This window comes from Sminthopsis crassicaudata, chromosome 4 (assembly GCF_048593235.1).
Source record: "Sminthopsis crassicaudata isolate SCR6 chromosome 4, ASM4859323v1, whole genome shotgun sequence".
Lineage (NCBI taxonomy): Eukaryota > Metazoa > Chordata > Mammalia > Dasyuromorphia > Dasyuridae > Sminthopsis > Sminthopsis crassicaudata.
Window position 1 is genome coordinate 341,913,608 of NC_133620.1, and position 15,257 is coordinate 341,928,864.

Here is a 15,257-nt window from a genome sequence, read left to right on the forward strand (position 1 = left end):
CCTCACATATGTTATCTCACTAAACCCTCACAATGTTTGAGGGAATTGTTATTATGACCCCATTTTATAGACACTTAAAAATCATCTAATACAACCCTCTTATTACATAGATGAGAAAACTGAGGCCAGAGAATGACTTATTTAAGATCACACAAGTAGGTAGCCCAGGTGTTTTGATTCAAATCTAGCACTTACCCCTATGTTCTGATTAAACACCAAGAAGCCTGAATTATCTATGCATAACCAATAGTCATAATAGTTTTCTTAGTTTTTTTTCCCCTGAGTTTTCTGGATGAGATGGCAAGTCATCTGCATCTCAGAAAAGTCACTTTGGGAGCTATAAAACTGGAGTGGGGAGAGACTTGAGGCAGTAACAGTCTATCTCTATAGATGAAGTGAGGGGTGATGAGCAAGATTCAAGAGGTTGTTGTTGAGTTCTTTCACTTTGACTCTTTGTGACCCCATTTGGGGTTTTCTTGGTAAAGATACTGGAGTGGTTTGCCCTTTCTTTTTCCAGCCCATTTTATGGATGAGGAAATTGAGACAAAGAGAGTGAAGTGACTTGCCCAGGACAACACAGATTTCCAACGAACCACCTAGCTAACCTAATCCAAGAAGAAGTAGAAATAACAAGACTTGGTGAGATATGGGAGAAACCCCACACTGAGGTTGTGAACCTGGAAGGATGCTGGTACATGGGGCTGAAAGTTTGGAAGAGGGTTTTGGTTTTAGCTTTTGGTCTTGACATCTTGAACTGGTGGTCCCTTATTGTCAGTTTTGAAGCCAAATATATTAAAAGATGAAATGTTCTCTTCACCCTCCATTCTTCTCTGGCTCCAAGTTGTTCATCCCCTGGGTTAACTCATGAGTTCATTTTTTGGGGATAAGTTAAATTTGAGATGCTGATAACCAGTTTGAAATGTTCAATAGGAAGTTGGTGATGCAGGAACAGAGCTCAGGAGAGAGATGAGGGCTGATAGGTAGATCTGATCACGATTTGCATTTATAGCATAGTGAGACCTGTGGAAGCCACTGAAGTTGGCAATTGGGAGAATAAGGAGATTCTCAGAACAGAGCCTTGGGGGATCCCCATGGGGAGGGAGCAGAGTATGATCATCCAACTAAGGAGACTGGGTGGTTGTATGTTGGTAAGAGGAAAATCAAATGAGACCAATGTCATGAAAACTCAGAGGAGAGAGGTGATGGTAACCAACTGTCACATGTTTCAGGAAAGTTAAGAAGGCCTTTAGATGGGCAATTAGGAGATCACTGGTAATTCTGGAAAGTGGTTTCAGTTGTAATGAGGATGGACTATAAGGTAATGAGATCTTCATGGTCTCAACACATTTAGGCCTGCTCATCTTGAGCCCAATGAAAAGGCAAGGCTCTAATGGGTCACTGCCCTGGAGTGTACAACTTGTCCCCTTATGAGTATTTCTGCAACTATGAAGTAATCTGGATCGCAGGGGTGGGTATTTTGTGAGAGAGGAAGGAGTTTCTAAATGAGCCCTATGTAGTTGCTATGAATACCCCTGCTATGAATACCCCCAAGCTACCCTGAGGGGCTGCCATCTGGCTCAGAAGGGGACAGACTGGAAAATCTTGGCCACTGTGGGGTAGGTGGGATGCAATCCATCTTCCTACCCTCATACTGGTTCTTCCCATGGCCCCTCAGGCAGCCCCTACCCTCACTTTGGAAACTATGACACTACATCACATTATAGGTTAGCCTAGACAATTCAAAAGGACTCTTTCAACTGAGATTTTAACTATGCTACTCAATTGCAAGTCTGGGATTAGAAACTTCTGTCAAAAATATATGCTTTAGGAATGGATTGTGTTCCAAAACTTTACTTGAAATCAGTTGTTTTGAATTTGGAATGCATTTTCTTATGGAAATAATTTTAAATGTGGCTGTTGGGATTTCTGGTCAGGCTACAGAAAACCAAAATAACCCACATGTAGGTGGGTGGTCTAGTGAATAGAGAGTTGGGCATAGAATTAGGAAAACTCATCTTCCTGTGTTCAAATCTTACTAGCTGTATGACCGTGAGCAAGTCACTTCACCCTGTTTGCCTCAGTTTCCTTATCTGTAAAATGAGCAGGAGAAGGAAGTGGCAAATCACTTTGGTATCTTTGCCAGGAAAACCCCAAAATGGGGCCACAAAAAGTTGGACACAATTGAATAATACTGGACCCTTCACACATACCCCACTCCTCCACCCCAGCTAACGTATCACAATGTTTCTATAGAAAGAGCTTTTATTGTGTTAAAAGCATCCCGTAATTTGCCTCTTCCCTATTCCCTACTCCAACAAGGACTTCTCCACCTCTGTCTCTCCTGAGAGGCTACAAGACCAGAGCCTATTCTATCTCCAAGTCACTGGTCATGGAGGAAGAGGGACTTAAATTCTAGTTGGGGGGCAATTACATTCACTTGTTCGAGACTATTTGGCAACTTGTGAATTAAGAGCTAGATAAAATAATAAACCGGATGAGCACATTTGTGCTGAGGGAATGTGGTGAAGAAGCTCCCTCAGTTAATAGATGATGTAATCTGATATGAAGGGAGCTAATATACCAATTTATTTAAACAAAAGAAACCCCAAACTGCTAATATATACCTTTTCTTAATGATTCAAAACAACTGAAACTTAAGTCAAAACATATGTATTTTCTTTTTTGCAATTTGTCTGAAATGTGTTTCTTTTGTCCTTGTCAGAAGAGGCATGCTTAATACAAGTTATTTAAAAGCCACACCCTTCCAGTCTCCATTTGTTCTGATAGCTTTTTAAGAACTAGGAAAGACATTCATTTAGGAGCACATATAGTAAACTGTTGCCTCCTCCTTCTCCTCCCATGGGAATAGGCTGACGGTAAATTAGAAATGCATTTAATGGATGCATGAAACTAACCTATAGGAAAATGAATAGCTAGTTGCATGAGAACTGTTACTACAAATGAAGGGGGGAACAAAGAAAGGTAGAAATTCAAGAGATGTGGACAAGAAAAGATAAGAGTAAATACATCTGGGAAAGCTTAACTCGAAACCCTGTATAAGCAGCATTGAAATTTAAAGATATAAGACATTAAATGAAATCCTAGGACTATAAAAACAATTATTTCTCCTCACCAAAATCTTTCCTAAACTACCTGTTTTTTCTAAAAAGTTATTTCTACCATAGATGTCATTTAGCTGAAACATATAACATTCACTAATTTGAGTGTCACTCACAGTTAATTCTAGAAATGAACATTACACTAGGGCAGCAGTTTCTTTGCAAAAAAGCTGAACTGTCATTGCAAGGTTGAAGGACCTAAGAGAACAATTGGGAATCAGCCTAGTAGGCTGGGTACCTTGCATTTTTTCAGTTTTTCTGGGGACGAGAAGGAAAAGAGGTACATTAACGTTCTTGGAAATTCTACCTAATAGCTTGTCATCTTAAGGCCCTATGGAGGTCCTCTGACCCTGATCGGCAGCCACAATACAGTTGTTTCAGTCTAATATATCTCAGGCTTGCCTTAAAGATGAAACAATACTGATTATTCCATTATCCGTTACATTTGGTGAAAAAAAAAAATCAGCCATTTGAAGTCCAAAGCTCAAAATTACATAGCAAGCACCCTGTGATTGGGAAACGAAACGCAATACAATCCATTACTTGTCCTTCAGCAAAGTTCAGAGTTTTAAAGTCATAGTTTTTTAAAGTCACATTTTAAAAGAACATCCCAAATCATTCTTCTACAGGCAGTCAACACTCAAACATTTGGAGAGAGATTTCAGTAGCACGTTAGCAGTGCAGCCCGTGCTTTGATTTAGGGTTTGGAGAACTAAAGGTTTTAGCCCCTTTCCTCCCTTCTATTCTTCAAACAGTAGAAGCTGAGAACAATTCACTTGGTGACAGCAGCCCGTCAGAACGACAGCAGCCCCTCTTCCCTGCGAGAACCTCTGGCTGGCGTGAGCAGAATAGCCCTCATTCTTCTGGAGAAACGCTCTGGGAAATGACTGTTTCCCCTCGTCGCAGACTGGAAGTGGGGTTGGGTGAGGTGGGAAACACTCACAGCCCTCCGTTCCCTCCCTCGCCTCCTTCCCCTCTGTCTTTAGCTTGCGCAGGAGATGCAGGGCTAAGTTATTTCAAGAACGAATGTTCAGATCCATCTAAAAAGCATGTGTAATACACCAGACCGCACTCCCTCCTATTCCCTATCTCACCAAACCCCTTCCTTACACAGTGTTTATTCTTTGTGAATTTCCTTCCCGAAAAGAGAATTATCTAGAAAGAGCTGCTGCTGGAGCGGCCGTGTTGGTACTGCTCCCCCCGGTGGCTGTTTCCCCATGTCACCCCACCCACTTTCATGTCACAAGGCTGCAAGCGGTCTTGACCTCCTCACTAGTTCTCCTGGGAGAGTGGGGGGAGGGGGGAGACAGAAACTTTCTAAAAATAAATGCTTGTTGCCAATTAACGTATTGTAACGGTCCGTCCAGAATCTGTCCCTCAATGCGGCGGTTTCCACGCCCGTGGTGAGCAGAAGACACCACCGGGCCTCCTTGGTGGGCGCCTCCCCACGGGAGCAGGCTCCGGATCTCCAGCGAAGCCTGGAGGGAGGCCTCCTTCGCTCCCTGTAAGTCTATCCCTACACAAATAGACCCTAGCGTCTGGGGTCCCTGCTCCTGAATCTTCTCGCGTTTACCATCAATCCCTCCTTGCCCTGAACCGCTTTCAGCCGAAGGCCAGCCGCCTTTTCCCCTCGGCCCTCAGGCCTTCTCGCCCAAGGGCGCCGGGACGAGGACACTCTACATTACATAACATGTAGGCGCCCTTCTGCGCAGCGCGCAAACCTGCCGCTCCTCACATGGTCTGCCCGGTAAGAAGAGCAGGACCTTTAGTCTGGCGTGGATTAATATGCAGAGGGTGTGTGTAAGAGCGCGCGCACGTGGATGTGTACACGCGCGCGCGCGCCGCGAGGGGTGGTGGCCACGGGATAGTGCCCCGGCCCAGGAACGAACCAGCGGGACTCTGCGCCAGGGCGCGTGCGGGTATGGGAGCTCCTGGCACGGAAGGAACGGCGCAGAGAGGCAACTCCCTCAAGTCAGAGGGATGGGCTTGGGGGATGTGTTTTTAGTCATCTTCTCAAATCCTAAGCAGCGCCCCCGCGGACGAGGGAGCACCTGTGACCCTCCCCTGGGCCAGCCTGGGTGGTCCAGGTTGGCATCTGCGCGTGCCCGCTCCTAAAAGGGGCGTAGTCCCGGGCTGCGCGCGGCTGACAGCAGAGGTTTGCGGTGATGGAAAGCCTTCGCCGTTCCCATACACGGTGGGAAAAGAAAGCCCTCTCCGGGGAATTTGGGGACACGTTCTCAGAAAGCCCCGGAAACAGCGAAGAGAAGCGCCTATTGTAATCCCTGCCATCGCTGCTGTCACATTGCTTCCTCGGCTATTAAGGGGGGGGGGGGGCGGAATCAATTCAACAAAAGCCTGCTGATTCTAGAGCGACAGTCTTGGGGGTGGTGGGAGACACCACCCTTCGCAATCCAACGAGATTTTACAACCATAGCGGGGAAACACGAAACGCTTCACAGCGAGACACAAAGCGGCGCAACCTCTGAGAACCGCTCCCTACGGCCGTCTCTCCTGCGGTTGCAAAATGTAAAGATTTCCTAGTAGATTCCGCCCCTTCTCGCTTTTAACTATATCTCCACATGCCGCCCTGTTCCCTACAGAGAATATGCCAACAGGATCATTATAAGGACATGTCAGACTGCAAAATATGGCACCAGCCATTTGAAAAGGAGAGGAGAGGAGGGGTGGAAAGCCCATCCCTCCCTCCCCTCTCCTTTCCCCCTCCCTCTTTCACACACTCACTCCAGATACACACCTACTGCAGCATCCAGAGGCAAGCCCTTACCGCCATCACGGCCCCGGCGAAGGGCCGGCTCCAGAACCGACAGCGCTACCCGCCGCGACTAAGCAAGGAGCGAGAACCCGAGAAAGGAAAAGAAAGAAATCCACCCTTTCAGAATGCACCTTGCAGCCCCTAGTGCGGCAACTGACGTTTGTTAAAAAAAAAAAAAAAAAAAAAAAAAAAGCAGCTCGATTTTCCAAGTGACCAAGGCGGGGACGCAGCCGCGATGCAGGACACACACACACACACACACACACACACACACACACACACACACACACGTCCTGATTTTTTTTTTTTTTTTGGGGTGGGAGAGCGAAATAGAAAAAAAATTTGCTCCCCCTCAAGAAAAGTCAATTTCAAAATTCATGTTTTTCGATGTTTAGTTTTGGGAACAAGAAGAGCAGGAATTAAAGATAAAACTTGCCATCCATCCATCCATCCATCCATCCATCCATCCATCCATCCATCCATCCATCCATCCATTCACCCATCCCTCCCAATTAAGCGAATTCACTCTATCATAGCCAACATGTCTCCTGAATTCTGGGAAAGAAAGCCGGGTGGGGGGTGGGGACCCTAGTAAGCTTTCCACCTGAAGCACACTTGTGCAGCCAAAGGAGACTTAGGGTTGGGAGGCATTTTGTCGAAAATCCACCCCACGCCCTTCCGAGGGCTGAATGCAAACGGGATGCAGGTTTCTGGGAGACTGGAGATTTCTTCTCCCTCATCCTCCTCCCCTGGACCCCACCCCCTCCTCGTCGCTGGAATTGGAAAAGATGCCCCTCGTTCTACTGCGGCAAGTAGTATGGAGGATGGGAATAGCAAAGCCCCCTCGCAAAGCCCCCTCCCTTTTTTCCTCCGAGGTCATTGCAGCCGGCGCCCCACCCTGTGCATTCAACACCTCTCCCCAGGTTAGGAAAAAAGCTTTTATGCTTAGCCCCTTTTTCTTTCCCCCACATACGCTTCCCTTTATGAGTCTCCAGTGAAATCCTGCCATCCTCCCCCCTAGCGTCTGCAGTCAACAGGGCTGGGCGCGTGTCAGGAGGCTAGTTAGAAGACATCCCTCTTTGCTCGCCGGGAGCCCAGCTCTCCAGCCAAAGACAGTCGGTTTCAGGCTGGTGCACAGATGGGGCTGGGGGGTGGGGAGCGGAGCAAAACAGTTTCCCGAAGCCCCTGCACTTACCTGCTCGGCCGGTGCGAGGTGAGTGCGGAGCGCGGAAAAGGTGGTGGCGGTGGCGGATGCGGCGGTGATGGGTGGCGGTGGATGGTGGGCGGAGGTGGGTGGTGGTGGGCGAAAGCGGGCGCGCGCAGCCGAGGATCAGAGTGCGCGACCACGGCGCCTCCCCGCGAACGGAGTAACTCAGCAGCAGCAGCAGCAGCGGCAGCAGCAGCAGCAGCAGCGGCAGCAGTAGTGCGGGGGCGGAGGCCCAGAGTAGGCAGCAAGTGGAGAGCCGGAGAGCGAGCGCGAGCGCTAGCGCAAGCGCGACTCCCCGCCTCAAGCGCCCTCCCTTCCCCGCCGCCGTCTTCTCCTCCGGCCGCCAGAGGGAGCCCTCAAGCGACCGGGAGCGCGGCCCTCCGGTCTCTCCGTCGCCCCTACCGCAAGTCTTCTTTCCTTTCCCCCCCGTGGTTCTCTCTTTCCCCCTCCCCACCCCGTGAATTTCAACCCCAATCCCTCCCTTACCCACCCTAGAGCCTGGGTTCCCCGGCACTGACAGGCGCGCGCTCGCGCCCCAGCGCATGCGCACACGCTTCTCTCCCACCTCATACACACCCCCTTCTCCCGACAGCCTGGGGCCTTTGTCTCGTCAGAGGGACCTGGGGGCTTTTCCCTGAGGGGAAGGGGGGAGCGGTGCGGGTAGCCAGCCCAGACTTAACGCAGACACCCCCAGAGTCACAAAAGCACGGACAAGAGAGGGCCCCTGTGTGCCTCCTGCATCCCTTCTGCAGCCTTAGCATCTGGCTCGCGCGCGGACCCACCCGCGGTCACGGTCACAGTAGCGTGGGTTTGGCGCTGAGGGGGCCCGCAGGGTGGGCGCATCCACCCCACCCCTCCTTTTTACAGATGAGAAAACCAGGCCCAGAGGGAGATAAGGTCACAAAGCAGCAGATTTACAAACATGCCAACGTCTCCCCAGCTTCAAAAAACCATCCTTGGACCAAGGATGCCCATCCTCCCTACCAACTTGCAGCCCACATTTCTTCTCTCTTTTGTGGCTCCTGAGAAAGCCTTCTACACACGATCTCCTTTCCCCCACTCGCTTCCTTTTTAATCAGAATTTGAATCCAGGCCCACTGACTGGAAGTCAATCCCACACTCTTCCACTTAACTCCTTCTGCTCCCAAATAGTCATTTCTGGCTTTTCACTGGCCCAGTGGCGAGAGCACCACTGGGAGCAAGGAAGCCGAGTTCAACCTTTTACTAGCTGAATGGCCTCGGGCAAGTAAGTCCCGTAACCTCTGCGTGCCCCATTTTCGTCATCTGTAACATGGGGATAATAATTCTTTCTTCCCAGAATTGCTATGAAGATAAAATGAGATACTATTTGTAAAGTGTTTTGCAAACCATTTGTTTTTATTCCTGGGCTCCAAAATCACTGCAGCCAGGGATTGCTATGGAATTAAATGCTCCTTGGAAGAAATGTATACAGCATGAAAACGCGGAGGCTCTATGTTACCTACAAGTCTGCACGATCAAAGCTATAGTTTTTCTGTTAGTTGGATTACAAAGAAAGCTGAATCCCACAGAATCAAGGTTTTCAAATTGTGTTGTTGGAGAAGACTTTTTAGAATCCCTTGGACAGCAAGGTCAAATCAATATTTAGGGAAATTCATTCAGATGAAATATTTGTTGGATCATTTTATCAGCTCCCTTTACAGAGTTTATGATAAGCATATACAAAATATTTGCAACTTTTCCTTAATATCTGTTACCAGGGGGGAGGAGGTAGATACATCATATAAAGAACTAAAAGGAGATGCTCCAAATTAAATCAATAAATATTTTGGTAAAAAAAAATAATGTGGGTTATTCATTGGAAGGTCAAATACGGAGTCTGAAGCTTAAATATTTTGCCCACATAATAAGAAGATAAAACTCCTTAGAAAAGACCCTGATGTTGGGAAAAATTGAAGACAAAAGGAAAAGAATGGCAGAAAATGAGATGAGTAGATAGTGTCATGGACAGTGACACTCTTGCAGTCACCACAGCAAAATTTTTTTTAAAGCTTTTACTCTTCTTTATCATTCTCTATCATTCAACTTTCCCCCTGTTGCCTCTAGGAGAAGAAAAATTGTTGGACATTTGCTGAGAAATCCCTTTTCTCCTTTCTCAGATCACTCAGATTCCTTCTGCACTAACTGTTCTCCCTCCTGTCTAACATAAAGTAGCCATTCTTTCAAAGGTGAACAACTCTATCTAGACCAGTGATAACATTCCTCTCCTCTAGCAGATTGCTCCCCTTTGATATCCCTATTTTCTCATAATGTTCAATCTTTCCTTGTCTGCTGTCTACTTCCTTTACTATTTACAAACATGTCCATGTCTCTTCAGCCTCAAAAAAATCTTCGTTTGATCAGTCTGTTCCAACTTGCTATTATCACCCCCCTACTTTACTTCTTTTTTGTGGATAAATTCCCTGAGAAACTCATTTATTGCCAATGCGTCCACTTCCATTTTTCCCATTTTTTCCTTAATCCTTTGTACCCTTATTTCTGATGTCATTGTTCAACTGAAATTGTTCTCTCCAGTTAGCAATGATCTTTTCTTAATCATCAATCTAATGGCCTTTTATTTGACCTCTCTGAAGCTTTTGACCCTATTGAACACTCTCTTCCTGATACTCTCTTCTCTTTAGAGAGGTGTCTTCTAGAACTTCATCCAGGTTATGCTGGTTAACCACAGGTGTCCCTGAAGGTTCTGTCTTAGGTCTTCATTTATTCTCTTCATTCTATTTTCCAAGATGATCTCCTCAGCTCCCTTGGATTCAATTATATCTTTATGCAGATAATCCTCAGATCTATTTCTCCAGCCCCAATCTATTTCTTGGCTCTAGTTTTGCATCTCCAACAGCATGGAAATGAACTGGATATCCTGTAAATTTCAACTTATCTAAATTTGAACTTATTCTTTTTTTCCCCTCCAAAACCTTCTTTCTTCCTAATTTGTCTATTATTACTGTCAAGAGTATCTCCATCCTCCAAGTTGCCCAGGCTTACAATCTAGGTATTATCCTCAACTCTTCATTCTCTCTTACCCTTTATAGTCAATATGTCGCCAAGACCTGTCTTTTCTGTTTGCAACATCTCTCATATTAGCTCTCTTCTCTCCTCTGATATTGCCATCATCCTCATGTGGGGGTCTTCACCACCTCCACCTCCTTGCTTCAAGTCCATGCTGCCAAAATGATCTTCCTTAAGTGAAAGTTGACTATGTCACTTCTCTATCATTTAACTTTTTTCCCTTCACCAATTGCTATTTTTCAAGTGTACATTTTTAAAATTAAAGCTTTTTATTTTCAAAATCTGCCCATGAATAATTTTTAACATTCACCCTTACAAAATCTTGTGTTTGAATTTTTCCCTCCCTTCCCTCCACCCCCTCTCCTAGACAACAAGTAATCCTATATGTTAAACACGTGCAATTCTTCTATACATATTTCCACAAATATCCTGTGAACAAGAAAAATCAGATCAAAAAGGAAAACAATGTCATTTAACTTTTTCTTTTTTGCTTCTTGGATCAAAAATTTAAAAAATCAAATAAATCCTCCATTTGGCCTTTAAAGCTGTTCATATTCTAGCCCCTTCCGAACTTTTTAGTTTTCTTATATCTTCTTCTATATACCCTTTCTTTCTTTCTTTCTTTCTTTCTTTCTTTCTTTCTTTCTTTCTTTCTTTCTTTCTTTCTTTCTTTCTTTCTTTCTTTCTTTCTTTCTTTCTTTCTTTCTTTCTTTCTTTCTTTCTTTCTTTCTTTCCTTTCTTTCTTTCTTTCTTTCTTTCTTTCTTTCTTTCTTTCTTTCTTTCTTTCTTTCTTTCTTTCTTTCTTTCTTTCTTTCTTTCTTTCTATCTATCTATCTATCTATCTATCTATCTATATATCCATCCATCTATCCTCCTGACTCCCACATACTCTGTGACCCTGTTTCCTTGCAGTTCTTCCAAGCATACATTCTGTTTCCTGACTAGGTCTTTTCTTTGGCAGTCTTCCATACCTGGGATGCTCATCTCTACCTACTGTCTTCCCTGGTTTCCTTCCTTTCTTCCTTACAAGAAGCATTTTCTGTCCTTCTTTTTACTTCCTTCTCTGGAAGATTATTTTCTACTTATCCTATACATATTCCATTAGTACATAACTGTTTGCATTTTGTTTACCCCCATAATTTAGGCACACAGTACATTTTAATAAATGCTCACTGAGCCTCAGTTTTTTCCCTCTTGTAAAATGACTACATGTTATTTCTAGGGATCCCAGAGAAATATTTCTTGGGGGGGGGGAAAGCCTATCATAGGCTAAGATTGTTACCATTGTTGACTTTTTTCATGCAATTAATACCACGCTTTCCCTAATATACTGATTTAGAAATCATTTTTATCCTGAGGCAATTTAACCCCAACTGAGGTAGTTGGGGCTAGAAAGTGTTGGGTCTGAGGTCAAATTTGAACTCAGGTCCTCCTGACTTCAGGGCTAGTGCTCTATCCACTGTGCCACCTAGCTGCCTCTTTTATCATATTTTCAATAGCTTTAGTACTTTGTTCAGTTTCCAATTCACACTGCTTCTTCTCCTGCCATCACCCTGAGTATTTAAAAATTTATAATGATAACCCCTTTCTCAATTCCAGTTCTTAATTCTATACGCTACTTCAGTCACACAGTGCCATGGTCACATAGACTTCACCATCTCTTGGAATTGTATTTATTTGTCTGTGTATATGTTTAATTTTCTCTTCCCTTCCTCAGAATGTAAACTTCTCAAAGACAAAGACTTGTTTTGTCTTTGAATCTTTGTAGGCTAGGTGTCTAGTAAGGTTCTTTGAGCCCTTGAGTCAACACTTATTGGTTGGTTGAATTGAATTGAGAACAAAAATGGATTCTTCAATTGTCTTAACTCCGATTTTGTAGTTCCATCTTCTCTCATCTCTCACATACCTTATACTTTAATCATTTCAGGGAACTGTATAATCTCTAAGATCCGGAATCTGATGCAAATGGACAGACTTTTATTGAGTGCCTACCATGTGCTCTTCCCTGAGCCAAACCATAGAGAAAATATTTTAGAAATTGATAAAAGTCCCTACCTTTCAAGGAGCTTTTGTTTTAGTATGAGGATAAAACTTGTAATACAAATTAGATGGTGATAAATGACCAAAAGTCAAATAAAAAGGGATAGGAGGCTGGGAAAGGATCATTTCAACTGGGGAGATCTGGAAAGGTTTCATGCAAGATGTTTGTACCTGGCTAGGCCTTGAATGAAGAGAAGATTCCCACAGATGGAAATATAAATAATCTTTTCCAGGCATTGGGGGGTGCGGGGATATTACCAAAGGGGAGGGATGATCTGTGCAAGGGGAAAAAATTGAGAAAGAGTAGGATAAGACTGTGCAAAGAGGAATAGTATAAATAAGGCTAGCAACATAAATTACAGCCAGATTATAAAGGATTTTGAATACCAAAAAAGGAATTTTTATTTTTTTTCCTGGAAGCAGTAGGGAATTACTACAGGTTTTAGTGAAGAAACATGTGATTATATATAATCATCCATAGGAAAATGTCTGGCAAATTCTACTCTCTATCTGAAAATTCCTAACCTTCTAGCTCTTCTATTACCTCAGAGCACTTACTTTTCCCTTGCTTTACAGATCCCTAGTGCTGAGACCCTTCCTTCCTTGTTCTCCCATTTTGTTTTTCCTACTAAAGACAAGTCAGTAACCATTTATTAAGTCCCTACTTTGTAGTAGACACTGTGCTAAGTGCTGGGAATACAAAGAAAAGCAAAAACATTTCCTACCCTCAAGGAGCTCACAGTCTAAAGAGACACCATGTAAACAATTATGTATAAACTGGATATATACAAGATAAATTGGAGATAATCTCAAGAGAAAGGCACTAAGCGTATTAAGGGAGACCATGATAGTCTTCTTGTATAATGTGGGATTTTAATTAGGACCTGAAGGAAGCTAGGGAGCCAGGAGATTGGGGTGGGGGAGAGAGAGAGAGAGAGAGAGAGAGAGAGAGAGAGAGAGAGAGAGAGAGAGAGAGAGAGAGAGAGAGAGAGAATTCCAAGTATGGGGGACAGTCAGAATGCACAAAGAGGGGAGATGTTTATCCTTGTTTTCAAAGAGGACCAATGACATAACGGGGGAATTAGATTTGAATAAGGCAGTTACACAGTCTCTAGCCACTCTCTCTTTTAGAATCATTTTAGTCTAATGTCAAGACAAAAGTCAGGAGGACTGGTGATGGCCCTTGCTGCAGCAGATGACCTTGGTATCTTCACAGTCTGACCAAGCCCCAAGCTGCCTTCATGGCTATTGGAACACATTGTTCCCATCCACCACTTCCATCCCAGGATTGTCTTCCCATGCTTAGGGTAGACACCTTCTTACTCACCACCAGTTTGAGGCCTGTTAGTTATCCTCAACCATCTGCCCAGATTGGATTATTGGGTTATGGCCATTGCATATGCTAAAGCTTCTGGGAGCCACAGGTGAGAGTCAGGTGACTGGTTGGACACCAAAAGTGGTTGAGCAGCCTTGAAAGGACTCAGCAAACCCTCACATCAGTAGTGCTAGTGCTCCCTTAACATCACACCCCAGGGAGATGTAATATTACTGGATTATGTGGAATGAAGGAATATGTAACAAGTCTGGAAAAGTAGTGTGGGACCAAATTGTGAAGGGCTTTAGCAGAAGATTGCTTCATGTTTCTTTCTATCCAGGTCTGATCCCATGCATTTGCTGCTTTAAAGATTTATTAACCACTATTCTGAAATTCTCTGATGGCCTGGCTTTATTTATTTATTCCTCAACTCTGGAGTGTAAAGAGCTAGAACTGAGCAAATGCACTTGGATAATGGAGCATGTGAGGCTAATTGCCAATTGGACAATTCTCTATTAACATGTTTGAAGGATGACCCTCCCCAACTATTCGGTGCTGGCTGGATCTTTGGGTGTGGACAAAGAAGGGGAAGTGACATAAGTGGGTGGAGTAGGAGGAGGAAATTGAAGCATTCTCCTGGCGGTAGAGAGTGAGGAAGAAGGTGTGGAGATTGCTAGATCTAATCCCCTGAGAGCTACCCCAAAAGACCAAGAATAAAGACTTTTGCTTATCCTGACTCTGGCTGATTTCTGGGAAGACAGAGTTCCAGCACTGGAAAACCCTAGTATCTGCTTTTTCTGTTCTTGTTTCTAGTCTTCAATTCATCACTGATGCTTTTTATTGATTTTCCTACTAGCTGTCTGATCGCTCCTTTTTAGTTAGTTTTGTTTCATCATCTTCCTTCTATCTACTGAGTATAGGTGATCACCAAGGTTCTGTCCTGGTCTTCCTTTTCTTTTCTCTAGTACCCCTTCTGAGACCTTACCAGCTCCTATTGTCATTCTTATTGCAAAGGACTCACATATCTAAATATGCCTAAATTTTGTCCTAAACTTCATCCTCACATTTCTGACTGCATCTCTATATGGACATTTTGTAGTAATTGCAAACTCAACATGTTCAAATTGGAATGCATTATGATATCAGTAAGCTATATCAAAATGCTAACTGTCTCAGGGAGGGAGATGGGGAGCAAAGAAGAGAACTGGGAACTCAAATTTTAAAAAGTGTTTAAAATTGTCTTTATATATAATTGGGAAAAAATAAAATATTATAACAAAATAAATCAGAAAGTATGTTTTCTCCTAAATTGGTACTTTCTCCAAATTTTCCCATTTCACTTAATGGCATCACTAGCCTTCTAGTCATTTAATATGTTTTGATCCTTGACATCATTCTTGACTATCCCAAGTTTTTTTTTTTACATTATAATTATAATAATAATAATAATAATAATAATAATAATAATTATTTTGCTGAGGCAATTGGGGTTAAGTGACTTGCCCAGGGTCACTCAGCTAGGAAGTGTTAAGTGTTTGAGATCCGATTTGAACTCAAGTCCTTCTGACTTCAGGACTGGTGCTTGATCTACTATATCACCTCGATGCCCCTTTTGACCTATATTACCCAAGTTTTATTGCTCCGGCCTCCACATCACCTCCCATATCAGTTTATTTTTCTATTTCACTCCCAGCTTCTTTCCTACATTAGGTTTTCATTACCTTTCATCAAGATTCTTGCAATGGTCTCCTAATTAGC

The 15,257-nt window shown here is 43.9% G+C and overlaps 1 protein-coding gene across 15 annotated transcripts in view; it reads right to left on the reverse strand.

Annotated features, from left to right (window-relative positions):
• MAPT (microtubule associated protein tau) overlaps positions 1–7,862 on the reverse strand; it is a 153,088-nt gene extending 145,226 nt beyond the window's left edge. For 13 of the 15 annotated variants that reach the window (XR_012481159.1, XM_074260993.1, XM_074260984.1 and 10 more), the window contains exon 1: positions 7,088–7,862. Coding sequence is in view for 12 of the 15 variants with exons in the window: in XM_074260993.1 (XP_074117094.1) it covers positions 7,088–7,643 (556 nt within the window). In the remaining 3 variants the exon portion in view is untranslated. Of the gene's footprint in view, positions 1–5,874; positions 6,013–6,865; positions 7,027–7,087 lie in introns of those variants that run through there. The other 2 variants (XM_074260988.1, XM_074260986.1) reach the window with 2 other exon arrangements.
• Between the last annotated feature and the right edge of the window lie 7,395 nt (positions 7,863–15,257).